The sequence below is a fragment of the Elephas maximus genome, chromosome X (genome assembly GCF_024166365.1).
Source record: "Elephas maximus indicus isolate mEleMax1 chromosome X, mEleMax1 primary haplotype, whole genome shotgun sequence".
NCBI classification, from domain to species: domain Eukaryota; kingdom Metazoa; phylum Chordata; class Mammalia; order Proboscidea; family Elephantidae; genus Elephas; species Elephas maximus.
The window spans coordinates 20662445-20684255 of NC_064846.1; the positions used below are offsets into that span (position 1 = coordinate 20662445).

General features: G+C 39.8%; 1 protein-coding gene across 1 annotated transcript in view; it reads left to right on the forward strand.

The window, feature by feature from the left end:
- Positions 1–2743: 2743 nt before the first annotated feature.
- The window catches only part of LOC126069556 (RNA helicase Mov10l1-like), a 64753-nt gene continuing 45685 nt past the window's right edge, over positions 2744–21811 (forward strand). Inside the window, exons 1-5 of the mRNA XM_049873036.1 lie at positions 2744–2837; positions 5127–5311; positions 8347–8488; positions 10718–10830; positions 11888–12072. Coding sequence (XP_049728993.1) covers positions 2744–2837; positions 5127–5311; positions 8347–8488; positions 10718–10830; positions 11888–12072 — 719 coding nt within the window. The remainder of the gene's footprint in view (positions 2838–5126; positions 5312–8346; positions 8489–10717; positions 10831–11887; positions 12073–21811) is intronic.

Genomic DNA, 21811 nt, shown 5'->3' on the forward strand with positions numbered 1-21811 from the left:
GATTCACTTGTTTTTCCGAGTCTTTGTTGCAAGAGGGATCCGAGGTAGCTTCTACCTAGTCAGCCATCTTGGCCCCGTAAAGAGGTCTTTTGTAGCAGATTTGCCCAATGCAATGTGTCTTTTGATTTCTTGACTGCTGCTTCCATGTGTGTTCATTGTGGATCCAAGTAAAATGAAATCCTTGACAACTTCAGTCTTTTCCCTGGTTATCACAGTATTGGTTATTGGTCCAGTTGTGAGGATTTTGGTTTTCTTCCTGTTGAGGTATAATCCATACTGAAGGTTGTGGTGTTTGATCTTCATCAGTAAGTGCTTAAAGTCCTCTCCACTTTCAGCAAGGAAGGTTGTGTCATCTGCATAACGCAGGTTGTTAGTGAATCTTCCTCCAATCCTGATGCCAGGTTCTTCTTCATATATTCAAGCTTCTCGGATTATTTGTTCAGCATATAGATTGAACAGGTATGTTGAAAGGATACAACCCTGATATACACCTTTCCTGACTTTAAACCTTCAGTATCCCCTTGTTCTATTCAAACAACTGCCTCTTGATCTGTGTACAGGTTCCTCTAGGAACCACAATATTTAAAATGGGATAGAAAATATATTCTAAGTAAGAAGAGGAAAAGCTATGTGTAAATTATTTCTCTTATTTACAACTCCAGTTTATTGCTGATTGATTCAGGAAAAGTTTGAGTCCAAACTAAATTAAACATAATATCTGACCTTTGAACTTTGAGAATCTGAAATTTAATTGCATCAGAGTGTGTGTCTGTGTGCATTTAGTAATTAAAGTAAAGGTCAAATCAATTTAAATACTGGGTTATTAATTTAAAACCCTAAGGAGTATAACAGGGTCAGGGTTATTAACACAGGTGGGTACCGTCACTCAGTGCCCTCAGCAGCCCACTAAGGAGAATCCTGGCTGGTCAGGCAATTACTGGGCCTCCTCCTCCTTAGGATTCTTTGTTAGGAGAGAGGAGTGAGAATGGTGGGAGAAAGGGCAGCAAGAAGCCTGAGAATGGAGAAATTGGTTTCTTGCTCCACATTCTGGGGATTTGATGGGAATGGATGGGAGAAGACTGCTGTATCTGAATGTCCTCTAAAGCCCAGTGGGAAAGGCCCAGCCAGGAATGAGATTCCCTTTTAACTGCTCTGCCTATGGAATGTATCCTTAACATATTGACTTGATGGCACTGGGCTTATGGAATGTATGTCTCCTATAAATGTGCCTAACAGCACTTCAGAGGGACTTAGCCGAAACAAGATTCAGCTGGGCTTTGGCTGCTCACCTACCAGGGGCAGGAACAGTCCAGCACCAGAGGCAGTCCATCTACCTATGAAGACTTCTTGTTATTGGAACCTTCTCATTTTCAATTCATGCTCACCACATTTTGTTCCCTAATGGAGTTAGTAAAGGAGCCTTGGTGGCACAATGGTTAAGCACTTGGCTGCTAACGGGAAGGTCTGAACCCACTAGCAGCTCCTCAGGAGAAAGATGTGGCAGTCTGCTTATGTAAAGATCACAGCCTTGGAAACCCCAGGGGTCAGCTCCACTCTGTCCTATAGAGTCACTAGGAGTTGAAATCGACTGGATGGCAATGGTAGTAAAAGAAATGCCCTGGAAAAAGCACCAAGAACAGAGTTAACCAGACGAATTATAACCTGGACAGTCTGTGCATCACACTGATGTTCTTAACATGATTTTATTACACTGTTTTAGCTTTAGTAATCATCCATACTGAATCAGCAACATATTTTATCACAAATCTGCTAGATACAAGGTAATAAGCTTGACCTAGATTCAGATTTACTTGAAAATAATGTGAAGAAAGGTTGTTTTAGTTTTAAATTTTCTGATAAAATAAACAAGAAATTAAATACTGCAAAGTATTTTAACTGGTTGCATAGGGAAGTCCACGATTTAACTTACATCTCCCTCCCTGAATATTTCTTGAATAAAGGGAGGATGGGTGTCTCCACCCATAAGGTAACCAGGCTCAGGCCACTTAGTGTGACACTTCGCTTATGGGCACCGATAATGGAACCATTTCTCCAAGGAGTGTTTTGCTATAAAACCACTGTCGGCATGAGCTTCCAAGCAGAACTAGGTCCAGCCTGAGTTTTGAAGCCACAATGGATATGAAGCTTGTCTTTTTTTCCCACAAGATGTGTGGTAGGATATAACATTGTACTGAAAGCCCTTGCTTTCAAATTCTCTGTGCTAGAGAGGAGGACGCCCAGAGACAAAAAGAAAGGGACTCTGAGGCAGGAGGTATGGGGGTTGCCCCACATTCGAGGCCTGGAACTCAATCTTTCCAGAGAACCCCCACAGATTACACCTCAACCTTCTAAGGTGCACACAAGGGCTTCTATATGAAGCGTTTCCCTGCGGCCAACTGTGTTCCCGCCCTCTTCGTTGGTGGGAGGAGCCACAACATCAGTCCACTGGCTGGCGGCATCTTTGTGGGCGATGCTTCGCGCGCTGCTCCACCATTGGCTGAGCATCGGCGGAGGGCGGGGCACGCGCTGAGGACCACGGGGCATAAGCGCCCGTTCCTCAGGTGGTGGCTGTCGCCACAGCACCTGTAAGAGGAGCAGCACAGAGGCCAAGGAGAAGAGGCTTGGCCCCTGAGCGGCTACTGTGACCAGAGGGCGGCTGGGAGGCGGAGGCCGCCACTGAGGCAGGACTCGCCCCGCGTCTCTCGTGGTCGCCAGTCAGACCTCAGACGAAGACAACGGAACCATGTTCCACTATGTGATTAGGGCCCTGAACTTTTTCTGGAGGAGGCTGAACACCTTAAATCAGGAGCGGCCTGGGCAGCCAGAGCTCTCAAAAGGTATCCACTGTGTCTGCACCCCACCCGCAAGGGCCTTCCCATAGGGGTGTGCTCCTCTTCGGGTCCCAGGCCTAGGGGGCAGGCTCTCAGGCAGGCTTGCTGGCGGGGGCGGGGTCCGGGGGGCGGGGAGGGCGGTGGCGGGAGGGGGCAGGGCCGGGGGGGGGCAGGGCCGGGGGGGGGCAGGGCCGAGGGGGCAGGGCCGAGGGGGCGGAGGACGCCATCTTGTGTGAGGGAGGTGTCTCGTAGTCAAGAGTCCCTAAGAAATGGTCGGAAGTGGCGATGGTGTTGGCAAAGAAGGCCTCTGGCGGGCAGCCCCACGCCTCCATTACCCCAGAGGCTTTTGGAGGTTATCTTGTGCAGATGCTATGTGAACATGGAACAGATTCCTTTTTATATTTCCAGTAGTAGTGGATTGCCCTGGTTTGAGGGTCAATTTGATTTCGTTTCCGAAAGATCTTTTCAAGCCAAGTGGGTGAATGGCGCACTTGGTAGCAGAGGCGGGCAGTAACTGTGTTTAACTTGCTCGCCCTTGTAGCCTAAAATCCTGCCCCAGAGTCTGGCACCGAGTGGACGCTCAGTGGGTGCTTGTGAAGACAGGCATTTTGTCGGAGGAGTCGGTTAAAACGTGACAAAGTTTCCTCGGATGGCTCATCACTGCTCTGACTTGCCCTTTTGTCTCATGTGTGTTGAGTTCTTGTGCCAGGCACTGGGCTAAGGGCCTTATGAGCATTAATCCTCACGCAATTTTTTTTAAAGTCCAGTGAACGAGATAAGGAGCCCTGGTGCCACAATAGTTAATTAAATGGCTCCGCTGGTAACCAAACTGTTGTCGGCTGGAACCCCAGCACCTCGGGAGAAAGACCTGGCGTTCTGCTTCCAATAAAGATTACAGCCTAGAAAACCCTATGGGACCGTTCTCTATCACATGGGGTGGCCATGAGTCAGAATCGACTGGACGGCACCTAACAACAACAGCAATAATGAACACGGTGGTAGTATTACCAGGTTCATTTTACAGCAGAGTCAGGGAGACCCCGACAGGTAAAGGCGTGCACAGCTGGAATGTGGTGAAGCAGAATTCACACCCAGGCAGTCAGACCCAGCATCCACGTTCCTAACCTCTTAGTTCTCAGCCTCTGGAGGCAGTTATTTCTACAAGAGTAATTTCACAGTGAGTTCAGGATGGTACTTTCAAAGGGATGCCTCTTTGGTCAACACTATTCTCTCAGCAGAGGTACCTGTTTTCCTGGAGCTTGAAGCTCTTAGGCTTTTCTGCCAGCTAAGTTTGAACCCCTTCCAGAGGTGGCTGAGTCTTAGCACACCTTTGTCCTAGAGGGCTGCTCAGGTTTTGGCTGAAATCCCTTATTGTAGCATCTACTAATTATCCCTGATTTTACCAAAAGGGCCACATGGAAGAGTCTTTGGCAGGTTTCCATGTGCCTGAGTGACAGCTCTCTCCCTCGCCCCTTACACCTTCTTCTGTGATAATGATTTCATCTAACAAATGTTACCCAGTTTCTCACTTTATCAATATTTTCTTAGTTTCTGATTGTGTAATGTAGTATAATCAAGATTCTTCCCATCTATCCTGTCAATTCACCCAAGTCTGGGGAGGCAGCTGTGGTGCTGAGGTTCAGAGCGTGGTTCTGCAGGCAGACTGCCTGGGTTCAGATCCCAAACTGTCCCTTACCATCTGTGCTCGTTCGGACGCAAAACTTCCCGCTGTGAGTCAGATGCACTGTGGGGCTAGACTTAAATCCCCAGATCTCTTTTAGTGCTTCATCTGGCAAGATGTTTAAGAATCTCTAGATGCTGCTGCTGATGGTGTTGATGATAATGATAAAGTTATATAATAATGTTGTTGTTAGTTGCCATGGAGTCATTTCCGACTAATGGTCACCCCATGCGTTCAGAGTAGAACTACTCCATAGGGTTTTCAAGGCTGTTACCTTTCAGAAGCAGATCACCAGGCTTGTCTTCCTTCTGAGGCACCTCCGGGTAATGGATGTGTCAGTTAATACAACAACCCTATTAGGGAAATATTATTATTGTCCTGGTATTACAGATGAAAAGCGCATCAGAGAGGTTAAGAAATGTTCCCGGGTCACACAGATGGTAAGTGAAGGAGCCATGGTTCAAACCCAGGCAGTCTGGCTCCAGACTAATGCTCTGAACCACAGCGCTCCATTGCCTGCGGCATGTAGCTTCTGTGCTATACAGAGGAAAGATGGAACCGGTTTTTTGCTTTTGAGATTAATTAATGTAACCTTTTGTTTATCCATTTCATAGATGACAGCAAGTTGAATACCGTGCAGGGAGTTGTGACAAGGTTCTGTGATGATTATGGCTTGATTAATGAGTTAATCTACTTTACTAATGACATTGTGACTGACAATGTGCTTCTAAATGTTGGACAAAAAGTTACCGCAGTTGTGAAAGACGATGAAACATCTCATGGATTGAAAGCGATCAAAGTAAGATTTGCATGAATTTGGGGATAGTCTCTATTCCTGGTGTGACTTGAGCCTTGCTTTTCTTGTATTTATTCGATCTCTTTGATATACCCAATATAATGGATAAAGAATGGAATTTGAAGCCTCACTGTGTGAGTGCCTTTGTTTTTATATCTGTTGTTTTTTCTGTTAATAAAAGTATAGATTATTATGTGTTATTCTAGCATTTAAAATATATGATCAACAATGATAATTAATTTTATTCTTAACGTCCTTTCTTCACTTGAGAAATGGATTTTTTCACATAAAAATTACTTTCTGTGATATGCATTTGTAGAAGTGGAATCACTGGGTCAAAGGATGTGCATTTTAAGCATTTTTTAAAACAGCTTTATTGAGGTATAATGGACATACCATAAAATTGTCACATGTTAAGAGTACAATTGAAAGCCTTTTTTTAGTAAATTTACAGTGTTGTGCAACCAGATATTTACGGTTTTAATGGTTACCATCAAATAATCCTTGAGCTCCGCTGTGCTAATTTGCAGTCTCAGCAGCAGGGTGTGAGACTGCCTGTTTGCCAGTTTGAAAAGGATGGAGATATAATTGGTCTGTCAAATCTTGGCCAGTCTGAGAAAGTGAAAAGTAGTTGTCATCATTTTATTTTGCCTTTCTTTAAATGTTAGTATGAGTGGAGCAACATTTCTTTTATTAGCACTACTTATATCTTAGGATTGTTCGAACTATTTGCTAGGGAAATTAGAGCTTTGTTAGGGAAATTATCGTATGAAGACTTGGCAAATATTTCCCCCAAGACACCTCTTTTGACTTTGTTTTATAGAGTGTAATTTTTATGTACTTTATGCACTATATGTACTATAAATATGTCCGTCTTATCTATTGTGACTTTTGGGTTCAGTAAGATTCTTTAGAATAACCCTAGCGGTGCAGCGGTTAAAGCACTTGGCTGTTGTTTGAACCCAACAACCGCTCCGCAGGGGAAATTTGTGGCAGCCTGTTTCCGTAAAGATTTACAGCCTTGGAAACCTGGTGAGACAGTTCTACTCTGTCGTGTAGGGTCGCTATGAGTTAAAATTGACTCAACAGGAATGGGTTTGGAAGATTCCTTAGGGAGGCTTATTCTACTTTATAATACACACAAATATTCACTTAGGTTTTCTTTGAAAGTTACTTATTTATTCACATCCAATCATTTAGTCTGTCTGGAATTTATTTGGCAGTATAGACTGAGAAGAATCCATATCTTGTTTTGCTAGTGGCTATCCAGTTATTCCCATACCATTAATTCAATAATCCACCTTTTCCACACTGAGTTGAAATGGTACATATACATTACCACAAGCATTTGAATCTATTGGGACTCCCTATTATATTGATTGTGTTGTCTTACCTTGGTTGTATGATCAAAAGGTTTGAATTACTGACATGTGATAACGCATTTCAGTATAGAATTTGGTAGCCTAGTTTTGCTGTCAAACTTTTATTTTTAAGTTTATTTTTAATTTTCTTGGCCAATCTTATATGTTGGTTTTTCTGGATGAATTTTAAAAATCGTTCTGTTAACTCTCCCTCCTCCCTCCCAACAACAACAAAATCTGTTGGGATTTTTGGGGGGGGGGATTTTTTATTGAGATAGCATTGAGCTTATCGATTGAATTTAGGGAGAATTGGTATATTGACGATAGTCTCTCCCAACAAAGCATGTTTCTTCTCTTACATGCTTCTGAAATGTTTGATAGTTTTCTTTGAATAGGTTCTGCACATTCTTGCTAAGTGTATTTCCAAGATTTTTTTTATGTTTTTGTTCATTATCAACATAATTTTACACTGTGTTTTCAAACTGATATTTTCTTCCTGTATAGTAAAAGTATTGATTTTTGCTATATCATTTGGTAGATTGCATACCTACTGAACTTTTTCTGCTGCTTTCTCAGATGGTTGAGATATACTTTATTAATACTATTTAGATAGCAGCTGGTCATTCAGTGCTTACTGTCGACTTTCTTTAAATTGAAAAGTTTTATATACACATAAAAATTATAATAAATAGTTCAAACTCGAGAAGGGTATAAAATGAAAAGTCAGAAATCTCCCTTTATGCCCTCCATTCCAACTTTAATTCTTCAGACGTGGTTCTTATCATGGCTTCTACTTTTAGCTTTTCTGGTGGGCACCTGGATAACTTGAATAATATGCTTATGCTTTTTTTTTAAGTTAGCAATATTAGACAGTGTTTAATAGTTTTGCATCATGAATATGTATTGTTTATGTAATGAAATGAAACAAAATGTAAAATAAAAACTATTATACTTTAAATAGACAGAGAATTTTGGATGCCTCCCTATTATAGATTAATTATAGGTCTGATTTATCTTGTCTTTTTTTAAGAACCCTCTCCAGTTTAAGTCTATTTTTTCAACTTTAGCTCATGCTTCAGTCCCTCCAGGGCCCCGATCTTTAATCTTATGGTTTTCCTTCCTGTTTCTCTAACTTGTGTTTTTTCTCCTCTTTGTCTCCCTGTCCCTACCCTTCACCCCATTCCCTTTTGCCAGGTAAAATCGTTCCATTTCACAGCTCAGGTCAAATCCCCCTTACTCCAAGAAACTCCCTCTACTTCCCAGTCTGCAACTTTCTCTTTCCAGGGAATTCTCAGGAGCCAATTTTTAATTTGTTTTATGACATTTATCACAGCTCGCTTTGAATTAGTAGTTATTTTTGTCTGTTATCTCCAGTTATTGTGAATTCCTGGAGGACAGGGACAGTGTATTTTTTATCTTTGAATCTAATACTATCAGCACATTAAACCTGGTGGGTACACAATTAATATTTTTAAAATGTTTTTAGATGCATTTTAATATATAAAGCTCAGGCATTATTTTTACCATCATCCCATATCTAGAATGTATTTGTCATCTGAAATACTACTGTCGAGTATAGTTGTTTAAAACATTTCTTGAACAACAATGATTTAAGCATATTATTTCTCATTTTAAAACTTTCGCTATGTTTGAAATAACTGTTTCCTTATCTTACAGGTGGATGCTTTCGTTGATAATCGTGGTAGTAGACCATCAATATCTGGCAGCAAAATTTTAATTGGTTATATTACCTCTCTAACGAAAGGTGGTGGCTTCATTAATAAGACAACTTACTTCTCTCTAAACGTTGTTTGTAAAGGTATGATTTATTTACTTATTTAAAAGGGCCAAATTAGTGCATGCTTCATTTTTTAGAGAATTTTAGTACTAGAATAACTACTACAGTGTACTTGGCTTCAGCCTGTGCTCTTTCATGTTTGAGGTGAGCCTTTAGAGTTGAAATAATATATAACACATGCCATTAGCCATTGCCATTGCCGTTGAGTCGATTCCGACTCATAGCAACCCTATAGGACAGAGTACACTTGCCCCATAGAGTTTCCAAGGAGCGCCTGGCGGATTCGAACTGCCGACCCTTTGGTTAGCAGCCGTAGCACTTAACCACTACGCCACCAGGGTTTCCATATAACACATAGTGCTTCTAAAACTCATGCTATAGGGACAAACATGTAATTTTTTTAAACTCATACTATCACTTATTGTTCACTTGTTGAGTGCAGTTGCTAATATCTGGATTTTTTTTGTTCATATAAATATTGAATTTCTAATCTAACTGAAAACTATTGCAAGTATACAGGGATATGTTGGTTTAAAAATCTTTCATACGCTTCACCTAAGGTGTAGAGGTAGCCATGTACCTTTCCATGTATGTGTGTGCATGCACCCATTGTTGAATTCTATTTGTAATTAGCAGATATGTTATAAGATTTTATTTATGCCTAAAGTGATTATTTGTTTATACTATTTGAGTTTATTCAGCTACCATGTAGCTTGGGTACAAAAGAGGAGATTAGCTCAGCCCCACAACGCAGTTTGCCATTTTACTCTTCCTGGATATAAAAGCCAGAACTCTGACCTAAGTTGTGTTTTAAGATGTTCACCCTGTCTGCTTTGTTGAGAAGAGACTATATGGGGCAAGGAAGAAATCAGGAAGATCAGTTAGTAATTCATTGTAATAGTCCTGGTGAGAGATTGATAGACACTTGGACCAAGGTAGGCATGGAGGCTGTAAAGAGTGTGATTCTGTATGGATATATTTTAAAGGTAGAGATGGAAGTATTGGCTGATATATTGGATCTTTGGCGCGAAGCAAAGAAGAGTTGAGCATTACTCCAAAGTTTTTGGTTTGAGTAATGGTAAGAATGGAGTTACTTATTTGAGATGTGGAAGACTGAGAGGCACAACATTGTTGAGTGCATGAGAATAGCAAGAGCTCAACTTACAACCTAATAATTGTAGTAGGCACTTGGATATATGAATCTGAGGTTGGTTGGAGGTGGATGTATACACATTTTGGATTGATAAGCCTATGAATATTATATAAAGCCACACCAAACAAATAGAGAGAGGACACCAGAGGACAGGCCCAAGGCTTGCATCTTAGGTCATTCTGAAATTTGCTTGTAAAGGAAATGAGGAGGAAGGAACAAGGAAAGTACTATGAAGGAAATAGGAAATGCTAGGTCACAGCATAAACAAATGTTCAAATTAGTCGATGTTGCCAGTTTTCTGATGTGGCTGTACCAAATTAGAGTCCTACTTTATACTGCTTGAGATTTCCACTTGTTCCAAATCCCTGCTGGTACCTTTGTATCCTGTGACTTATTTTTAACTTACTGTGAAAATCTGTTTGTAATTATTTGTTCATATTTTTAACTATAAAATGTAAGGTGTATATCTTAGAGTTCATCATCAGGCCTAAAAGAAGTCTGGGAAAATTGACTCATTATTACAGTAGCAGTATTTCTCACTGCTATTGCTATCACTGATAGCAGTCAGCACTTATTTGGTGCTAATTATGTACAAGGCACTATTCTCTGAGTTTTACACATATTGATTGTCCCAGGAACTCTATATGTAAGTATTATTATTTTATAAGTGAAGAACCAAGTCGCAGAAAGGTTATGTACCTTGACCATGGTTGTAAGCTAAGTGGCAGCATCAAGATTTGAACTCAGGCAGCTAGGTTCAAATGTGCGCTCTTACCTGTGTGCTTTACTGCTTCTCTCGAAGGACTTGTGAATGTGGCCAGTGCTGCTTCAGAAAAGATTGGGCCGTAATGCATAGCTGCTGCTTTCTCCATATGACTTTGTCAAATCAGTAGAGGAGAATCAATGCCTAAAGTATTATAAACTTTCTTTCTGATAGAAAAAAACTTACAGCATACATGTTTTAAAGTGTCGAAAATGTATCTCAGATCTAATAAAAATATTTTCAGGTACTACACTAATTCAAAGTAACTTGTGAAAATTAATATTGTTAAAAACTAGAGATTATTAAACTAAATTTCTCTCCCTGGCTGTTTTAGGATTTGAGCCTTATAAGGGTGACTGGGTAGAAGCTGATTATTCTGTCAAGCCAGGCACATCAAAGCTCAATATAATCTCAGTGAAGCCCATGAACTGCAGACATGTGGATAAGGTAATTCGATTACATGTTCTATTTGTCATTTGTTTCTACCAAACCTTCCATTAATAATAATTTCCACTGCCCAGAATTCTATTGAGTATGCTGGAAAATCTAGAAAAATAGGAGAAAACACATTCTTTGCCAAAGAGGAGCCTAGTTTCTTATTGAAAAGGCTGTACTGCTGAAAGGAAATAATTAGAGAATACTATATAGAAGGCACTCCTTGGAAACCCTGTGGGGCAGTTCTACTCTGTGCTATAGGGTCACTATGAGTCGGAGTCGACTCAACAGCAATGGGTTTTTTATGGGGTTTATAGAAGGCATATAAAATAAGTTTTAAATTATGTAATTTATTGGAGAAGTCTTAGAATGTTCTGAGAACAAAAGGAACAAAAACAATTTGTATGCCAGAGAATTGTTGGGAAAGTATGACTGAAGTGGATCATGGGACTTGGGCTTACCTATAAAAATTGGGTTATGATTTGAGCAGTGGAGACTGAAAAGGAGTTGGAAATTCACTTTGCACAAAGGTGCAGATGGAGGAATGAGCTTGGAATGTGACAGAGGAAGTAGGGGAAAAATGAAGGTCACCTTACCACCGCATTCCTTTCTTACTCAACCCCTTTCATTCTCTCAACCGTAACTATAAAGAAAAAAAAAACATTGCCATCAAGTCGATTCCCACTCATAGCGACCCTATTAGACAAAGTAGAACTGCTCCAAAGGGTTTCCAAGGAGTGCCTGGTGGATTCGAACTGCTAACCTTTTTGTTAGCAGCCATAGCTGTTAACCACTACGCCACCAGGGTTTCCTAACTGTTGACTATAGAGGTTAATAAACATTTTGTGTAATATTTAGAGCAGTGTTTCTCATCTGAGATCCATCCCCAGAGATTCTGATTTAATTGGTCTGAGATGGGGTCTGGGCATGAATATTTTTACAAAGCACTCCTGGTGTTTCAAAAGTGCCAGTCAGATTAGGAATCACTGATTTGGAGTGAACTACAGGTTTAGAGCCAGAGAGACAGTGTATGCTTTTAAATAAACATTTTCATTTATTGTATTTACAGGTCTGCATCACTAGCTTCTATGAAAGAAGTGGGGTGTTAGATGATACTGTGTTTTTCACCTTGGATTCTCTGAAAATTTCTGATGGATACATACCTCAAAAATTTGATGTCGTCAATGTGGTCATGGTGAAGAGCATTCAGTCATGGTACATCTGGAGAGCACTTTCTATGACCCTGGTGAAAAGGTAGTAATAAGAAAACAACATTTTTATTCCCTGTGCAGCATTTTTCTCTGAACGTGAAAGAGCCTGGTTTAAATGTGTTTTGAAAGGAATAGTAAACTTAGACAGTTATGCCAAATAGAGTTTCTCAAGCAGATAAGATTTACCTGAGTGTGTTGGCTAAACATAGAGTATGTAAAGGGCATTAGCAATTTTCACAGTGGATTAATGAGATTCCCCTCTTAATCCTTTCTAATAATCTCATATTGGTGCTTTTTATTTTATGTGAATTTTTTTAATTGTGGTGAAAATATACACAATATATGCCAACTCAACAATTTCTACATTTACAATTCAGTGATACTGATTATATTCTTCAGGTTGTGCAACCATTCTTTCTATCCTTTTGGAAATCATTCTACCACCGTTAACATAAGCTCAATGTCCCCTAAGCAAAAGCTCCCCCTTCCCCGCTCCCTTCTGCCCCCCAGTAGAAAAACAAACAAAAAACCAAACCCATTGCCATCGAGTCGATTCCAACTCATAGCGACCCACACCTGGTAACCACTATTAATTTTTCATTTCCATGTATTTGCTTATTTCATATGAGTTCGTACAGTATTTGTCCTTTTGTGACAGACTTACGTCGTTCAGCATGATGTTTTCGAGGTTCACCCATGTTGTGGCATGCATCACAACATCGTTTTTCTTTATGGCTGGATATGTTCCATGGTATGCATATACCACATTTTATTTTTCCATTCATTTGTTGATGAATGTTTGGTTGTTCCCACCTTTTGGCTGTTGTGGAAAGTGCTACAGTGAACACTGATGTAGAGGTTTCTGTTTGCATTCCTGCATTCACTTCTTCTGAGTATACACCTAGGATTGGGATTGCTGGGTCTTATGGTAGTTCTATGTTCAACTTTTTGAGGAACCGCCGAAATGTTTTTCACAGTGGCTGTACCATTTTATATTCCCACTAGCAATGGATGAGGGTTCCAGTTTCTCCACAACCTCAGCAGCGCCTCTTGTTTTCTGTTTGTTGTTATTGTTTGGTTGGTTTTTTCATCGTTGCCATTCTAATAGGGGTGAGGTTTTGATTTGCATCTCTCCAACGTCTAGTGACACCTGAGCATCATTTCATGTGTTCGGCCATTTGAATATCCTCTTTGGTAAACTGTCTAGTCAAATCCTTTGCTTACTTTGTGATTGGATTGTTTGTCTATAAGTAGTTGTAAACTTTTTTTTAATATATTTTGGGTATTAGACCCTTATTGGATATATGGTTCCTGAAAATTTTCTCCCAATCTATAGATTGTGTTTTCACTTTGTTGATAAAGTCCTTTAATGAACAAAAGTAATTAATTTCTGTGAGGTCCCATTTATCTGCTTCGTCTTTTGCTGCTCATGCTTTTGTTGTCATATATGATAATCTATCATTAAAACCTGTTTCACAGGCATGCCCCTACATTTTCTTCTAAGAATTTTAATGGTTTTAGTTATCACATTTAGGTGCTTGATCTGTTTTGAATTGGTTTTTGTATATGGTATGAGGCGTGGATCCTTATTCGGCTTGTGGAAATCCAATTTTCCCAGCACCGTTTATTGAAGAGACTCTTCCTTCCCCATTGAATGGACTTAGCACGCTTGTCGAAAATCAGTTGACCATAGATATATGGATTTATTTCTGAGCTCTCAATTCTATTCCATTGGTCTATATGTCTGTTATACCAGTACCAAGCTGTTTTAATTACTGTGGCTTTATAGTGTGTTTTGAAATCAGCAAGTGTGATACTTACATTTGTCTCATATTTGGCCTGTAGGAACCTTCAACCTGGCTTCTGTGTCCTGTCATTTTCTGAGCCATTCCTTTCTGACACAAGATGTTCCAGGCTCATCTTGTACCTTAGCCTTGACGAAGCCATGTATCAGCCGTTTCTTTAAGGAGCCCTGTTTCCTTTTAGTGGAGAGTATAGTGTTTAGAAACCAAGATCTGGGACTAGTTGTGCTCCTTGCTATTGGGGTGTCACTGCTCTCAGGCCCTCTCAATGGGCAGTTCGAAATGTTATGTATGAATATACACATATACTTGTGCACACATTAGCATCCATATTTATTTCTGTATCTATTGGAAACCGTGAGTTTGCATCAATACCTCTAGTACTAGTCCAACAACACAGAATTTATTCTGAATTTTCCTCTCTTTCCACCTTTCCATGTTTATAGCTCCCTTCTTAGACATGAAGAACCCTACTTCCAGTTTTCCTCAAGTCTATTTACTTAGTTACTCAGCCCTTCTGTATATAGGCAATTTCCTGACCCTGCCGGGCTGCCTTGGAGTGCCAGTTTGTCCTACTCATGGGAGCCATGGGTTCTACCTTCCCACCCTTTTTGGGTAGGCCTGCAGCCTGCCTTCCTATCCTTGATGGCCTACCCTCAAAAGAAGGAAGGGAGGAAAGAAAGGAGCTTTCCATTGTCTTTTGAATCCGTGGAAAACTGGCTTACACCCATCACTCCATGGTAGTAGCTCTGGGAAATGTCACCAGTGATCTCCACATTAAGACCAGTGGCCTGTTGTCAGTCTTCATCCTAATCAAATTAGCAGCAACATTTTGTACAGTGGTCACTCTTTCTTTCTTGAAACTCTTCCTTCACGCACTCTGGAGTACGTCATTCTTTTCTACTTCTCTGGTTAGTTCACTAAATCCCCTATTTAACCTTTACGGTATGTAGAATACTGCCCCTCTAATGTATACATGTCCTAATTTCTGAACCCTGTGAATATGCTACCTTGCATGGCAAAAGAGATTTTGCAGATGTAATTAAATTGGGGATGTTGATGTGGGGAGATTATCCTGGATTATTTGGTGGGCTGAATGTATCACAATGCTTTTTATAAGGGAAAGAGGTGGGCAGGAGGGTCAGAGTCTGAGAAGATGTCATGACAGCAGCAGAGGTTGGAGTGTGTTGCTGCCAGGAGCCAAGGCTGCGGGATGCCTCTAGAAACTGGAAAAGACCAGGAAAGGATTCTCCCTTATAGTCTCCAGAAGGAATGCAGTTACGCTGATACCTTGATTTTAGTCCTATAAGACTCTTTATACTTCTGACCTCCAAAAGTGTAAGTTAATAAATTTGTATTATTTTAAGCCACTGAGTTTGTGGTGATTTGATATAGCAGGAATAGGGACGACTACATCCTTTGCCAATTCTCCCTGTTCTTCCCAGTCCTAAATATTGGAGTGGACCCTTCTCTATATATGCTTATTTACTAGGTGAGCAGATCCAGTCCCATGGATTTAAATACCATCTCTATTCTCATGACTCCCAACTTTCTGTCTCTAGCTCAGGGCATCTTTTTATTTCTAGCGTGGGACTCAATATACAACTGCCGAGTTGATAATCTTCTGGATGTCTCAAAATTAACATATTCAAAACTCAGCTTTTCCACAAATCCAGCTCTTTCCACAATCTTCATTTTGATGGCTTAAGCAAAATACCTGAGTCATTTTCAGTAGTTCTTTCTCTTATGTTCCTCAACACATCTACCAACGAATGCTTTTGACTATCTGCAAAAGGTATCCAAAACTGCCAAATGTGACTATTTCCTCCAGTTCTCCTGCTGTTGTCATCTTGCTTTAGGTGGTAAGTTTGGATGCAACTTTGAAGTGAAAGGGGAAAAACAGAACTCATTTCATTGGAATTTTCAGCTGAGCAGGGAAAAATGGTGAATACCGAGGAGAAAGGAAGTGTTTTGAGGAGAGGAAGAATTTGAGCATGTTTATAGAGTGTGGCTGGAGCTGATTGAGAAGGGAGATGGTTGACGTTCAGGCAATGGGAGGATCACTGTTGTGATTGCAAATGTCGGGATGTTTGTGGACAGGGAGACAGGAATTTAAGGGAGCTCATTTCTTGGAGGCCCTCTTTTCTCTTGTCTCTTGATACTCTTGGAAGCTAGGTCTCATGCTATTTTTCTTTTTTTATTGTAAAAATATATATAACAACATTTGCAATTCCACATTTTTTTCACTTGTACAATTTCAGGACACCAATTACATCAGTCATGTTGTGCTTCTTTTTTATTGCGATTTAAGTGAAAGTTTACAAATCAAGTCAGTCTCTCATACAAAAATTTACATACACCTTGCTATATACTCCTAACTGCTCTCCCGTAATGAGCCAGCACGCGCCTTCTCTCCACTCTCTCTTTTGTGTCCATTCTGCCAGCTTCTGACCCCCTCTGCCCTCTCATCTCCCCTCCACACAGGAGATGCCAACATAGTCTCATGTGTCTACTTGATCCAAGAAGCTCATACTTCACCAGTATCATTTTCTATCCCATTGTCCAGTCCAATCCCTGTCTGAATAATTGGCTTTGGGAATGGTTCCTGTCTTGGGCTAACAGAAGGTCTGGGGGCCATGACCACCGGGGTCCTTCTAGTCTCAGTCAGACCATTAAGTCTGGTCTTTTTATGAGAATTTGGGGTCTGCATCCCACTGCTCTCCTGCTCCCTCAGGGGTTCTCTGTCGTGTTCCCTGTCAGGGCAGTCATCGGTTGTAGCCAGGCACCATCTAGTTCTTCTGGTCTCAGGCTGATGTAGTCTCTGGTTTATGTGGCCCTTTTGACTCTTGGGCTCATAATTACCTTGTGTCTTTGGTGGTCTTCATTCTCCTATGCTCCAAGTGGGTTGAGATCAATTGATGCATCTTAGATGGCCGCTTGCTAGCGTTTAAGACCCCAGACGCCACCCTCAAAAGTGGGTTGCAGAATGTTTTCTTAATAGATTTTACTCTCTCAATTGACTTAGATGTCCCCTGAAACCATGGTCCCCAGACCCCCGCACCTGCTATGCTGGCCTTTGAAGCATTCAGTTTTTTTAGGAAACTTCTTTGCTTTTGGTTTAGTCCAGTTGTGCTGACCTCACCTGTATCGTGTATTATCTTTTCCTTCACCTAAAGTAGTTCGTATCTACTATCTGATTAGTGAATACCCCTCTCCCTCCCTCCCTCCCCACTCTTGTAACCATCAAAGAATATTTTCTTTTCTGTTTGAACTGTTTCTCGAGTTCCTATAATAGTGGTTTTATACAGCATTTGTCCTTTAGCAACTGACTAATTTCACTCAGCATAATGCCTTCCAGATTCCTCCATGTTATGAAATGTTTCACAGATTCCTTACTGTTCTTTATCGACACGTAGTATTCCATTATGTGAATATACCATAATTTATCCATTCATCCTTTGCTGGGCACCTTGGTTGCTTCCATCTTTTTGCTACTGTAAACAGTACTGCAGTGAACATGGGTGTGTATATATCTGTTCATGTAAAGGCTCTTATTTCTCTAGGGTATATTCCAAGGAGCGCGATTGCTGGGTCATATGGTAGTTCTATTTCTAGCTTCTTAAGGAAGCGCCAAATCAATTTCCAAAGTGGTCGTACCATTTGACATTCCCACCAGCAGTGTAGAGGTGTTCCAGTCTCTCCACAACCTCTCTAACATTTATTATTTTGTGTTTTTTGGATTAATGCCAGCCTTGTTGGGGTGAGATGGAATCTGATTGCAGTTTTGATCTGCATTTCTCTAATGGCTAAATGGCTAATGATGATGAGCATTTCCTCAGGTATCTGTTAGCTACCTCAGTGTCTTCTTTAGTGACGTACCCGTTCATATCTTTTGCCCATTCTTTAATTGGGTTATTGTCTTTATGCAGTTGAGTTTTTGCAGTATCATATAGATTTTAGAGATCAGGCGCGGATCGGAAATGTCATAGCTGAAAACTTTTTCCCCAACTGTAGGTAGTCTTTTTACTCTCTTGGTGAACTCTTCGGACGAGCATAGGTGTTTGATTTTTAGGAGCTCCCGGTTATCTACTTTCTCTTCTGCATTGTTAATAATGTTTCGTAAACTGTTTATGCCATGTATTAGGGCTCCTAACGTTGTCCCTATTTTTTCTTCCATGATCTTTATTGTTTTTTAGATTTTATGTTTAGGTCTTTGATCCATTTTGAATTCGTTTTTGTGCATGGTATGAGGTATGGGTCTTGTTTCATTTTTTTGCAGGTGGATATCCAGTTATGCCAGCACCATTTGTTAAAGAGACTGTCATTTACCCCATTTAACTGACATTGGGCCTTTGTCAAATATCAGCTGGTCATATGTGGATGGATTTATGTCTGGATTCTCAATTCTGTTCCATTGGTCTATGTATCTATCTGTTGTTGTACCAGTACCAGGCTGCTTTGACTACTATGAAAGTATAATAACCAAAAAACCCATAAAATCAGGTAGTGTGAGGCCTCCCACTTTGTTCTTCTTTTTCAGTAATGCTTTACTTATCCGGGGCCTCTCTCCCTTCCATATGAAGTTGGTGATTTGTTTCTCCATCTCATTAAAGAATTTCATTGGAATTTGGATTGGAATTGCATTGTATCTACAGATTGCTTTTGGTAGAATAGACATTTTCACAATGTTAAGTTGTTCTATCCATGAGTAATGTATGTTTTTCCACTTATGTAGGTCTCTTGGTTTCTTGTAGTACTGTTTTGTAGTTTTCTTTGTATAAGTCTTTTACATCTCTGTTAAGATTTATTCCAAAATATTTTATCTTCTTGGGGGCTACTGTAAATGGTACTGATTTGGTGATTTCCTCTTCGATGTTCTTTTTGTTGGTGTAGAGGAATCCAACTGATTTTTGTGTGTTTATCTTGTATCCCGATACTCTGCTGAATTCTTCTATTAGTTTCAGTAGTTTTCGTGAGGATTCTTTAGGGTTTTCTGTGTATAAGATCATGTCATCAGCGAATAGAGATACTTTTATTTCTTCTTTGCCACTCTGGATGCTCTTTATTTCTTTATCTAGCCTAATTGCTCTGGCTAGGACCTCCAGCACAATATTGAATGAGAGTGGTGATAAAGGGCATCCTTATCTGGTTCCCAATCTCAGGGGGAATGTTTTCAGACTCTCTGCATTTAGGATGATGTTGGGTATTGGCTTTGTATTTTTTTTTTCCAGTGCCCTTTATTGTGTTGAGGAATTTTCTTTCTCTTCCGATTTTGCTGAGAGTTTTTATCATGAATGGGTGTTGAACTTTGTCAAATGCCTTTTCTGTATCAATTGATAAAATCATGTGATTCTTGTCTTTTGTTTTATTTATATGATGTATTACATTAATTGTTTTTCTAATGTTGAACCGTCCCTGCATCTGACCGACTGACCCGTTGCCATCCAGTCGATTCCGACTCATAGAGACCCTATAGGACAGGGTAGACCTGCCCCATAGAGTTTCCAAGGAGTGCCTGGTGGATTCAAACCACTTACTTTTTGGCTAGCAGCTGTAGCACTAAACCACTACACCACCAGGGTTTCCCTGCATACCTGGTATGAATCCCACTTGGTCATGGTGAATTATTTTTTTGATATATCGTTGAATTCAATTGGCTAGAATTTTGTTGAGAGTTTTTGCATCTAAGTTCATGAGGGATATAGTCCTATAATTTTCTTTTTTTGTGGTGGCTTTACCTGGTTTTAGTATCAGGGATATGCTGGCTTCGTAGAATGAGTTTTGGAGTATTCCATCCCTTTCTATGCTCTGAAATACCCTTACTAGAAGTGGTGTTAACTCTTCTCTGAAAGTTTGGTACAACTCTGCAGTGAAGCCATCTAGGACAGGGGTTTTCTTTATTGGGAGTTTTTTGATTACCTTTTCAATCTCTTCTTTTGTTATGGGTCTATTTAGTTGTTCTACCTCCGTTTGTGTTAGTTTACGTAGGTTGTGTGTTTCTAGGAATTCATCCATTTCTTCTAGGTTTTCAAATTTCTTACAGTACAATTTTTCGTAGTAATCTGATATCATTCTTTTAATTTCAATTGGGTCTGTTATATCACCCATCTCATTTCTTATTCGGGTTATTTGCTTCCTCTCCTGTTCTTGTTTTGTCAGTTTGGCCAGTGGTTTATCAATTTTGTTGAGTTTTTCAAAGAACCAGCTTTTGGTCTTGTTAATTCTTTCAGTTATTTTTCTGTTTTCTATTTCATTTAGTTCTGCTCTAATTTTTATTATTTGCTTTCTTCTGGTGCCTGAGGATTTCTTTTGTTGCTCTCTGTTCAAGTTGTGGGGATAATTCTTTAATTTTGACCCTTTCTTCTTCTTGTATGTGTGCATTTATTGATATAAATTGACCTCTGAGTACTGCTTTCGCTGTGTCCCAAAGGTTCTGATAGGAAGTGTTTTCATTCTTATTGGATTCTATGAATTTCTTTATTCCATCCTTAATGTCTTCTATAACCCAGTCTTTTTTGAGCAGGGTATTGTTCAGTTTGCAAGTGTTTGAATTCTTTTCCCTGCTTTGTCTGTTATTGATTTCCACTTTTATGGCCTTATGGTCAGAGAAGATGCTTTGTAATACTTGAATGTTTTGGATTCTGCTGAGGCTTCCTTTATGACCTAATATGTGATCTATTCTAGAGAATGTTCCATGTGCACGAGAAAAGAAAGTATACTTCGTTGCTGTTGGGTGAAGTGTTCTGTATATGTCTACGAGGTCAAGTTGGTTGATTGTGGCATTTAGATTTTCCATGTCTTTTTTGAGCTTCTTTCTGGATGTCCTGTCCTTCACCGAAAGTGGTGTGTTGAAGTCTCCTGCTATAATTGTGGAGCTGTGTCACTTTCCAGTGCTGTTAGAGTTTGTTTTACGTATCCTGCAGCCCTGTCATTGGGTGCATAAATATGTAATATGGTTATATCCTCCTGGTATATTGTCCCTTTAATCATTATATACTGTCCTTCCTTATGCTTTGTGGTGGATTTAACTTTAAAGTCTATTTTGCCAGAAATTAATATTGCCACTCCTGCTCTTTTTTGATTGTTCTTTGCTTGATGTATTTTTTTCCATCCTTTGAGTTTTAGTTTGTTTGTGTCTCTAAGTCTAAGGTGTGTCTCTTCTAGGCAGCATGTAGACAGATCATGTTTTTTAATCCATTCTGCCACTCTCTGTCTCTTTATTGGTGCATTTAGTCCATTTACATTCTGCGTAATTATGGATAGGTATGAATTTAGTGCCATCATTTTGGTGTCTTTTCTTGTGTGTTGTTGACAGTTTCTTTTTCCCACTTAATTTTTTGTGCTGAATAGTTTATCTTTATATATTGTCTTTTCCTTTTATTCATTGTTGTTGATTTTGTTTCTGCTGAGTCTCTGTTTTTTTTCTTGTATTTTATTTTGATATGTAGGATAGTTTGTCTCCTTTGTGGTTGCCTTAATATTCACCCCTATTTTTCTTCGATTTAAACCTAACTTTTATTTCTTTATATCACCTTATCTTCCTCACCATATAGAGATTATTACATTTCTTAGCCCTTCTTTATTGTTTTAATGTTGTCTTTCTTTACATAATAACATCACTGTTACCCTGCTTTGAGCTTTTTTTTTTTTAATCTTGCTTTGTTTTTGTGATTTCCCTGTCTGAGTTGACTTCTGATTGCTCTGCCCAGTGTTCTAGTCTTGGGTTGATACCTGATATTATTGATTTTCTAACCAAAGAACTCCCTTTAGTATTTCTTGTAGTTTTGGTTTGGTGTTTATGAATTCCCTAAACTTCTGTTTATCTGGAAATGTCCTAATTTCACCTTCATATTTAAGAAACAGTTTTGCTCGATATATGATTCTTAGCTGGCAGTTTTTTCCTGCAATTCTTTATATAAGTCATCCCATTGCTTTCTTGCCTGCATGGTTTCTGCCAAGTAGTCTGAGCTTATTCTTATT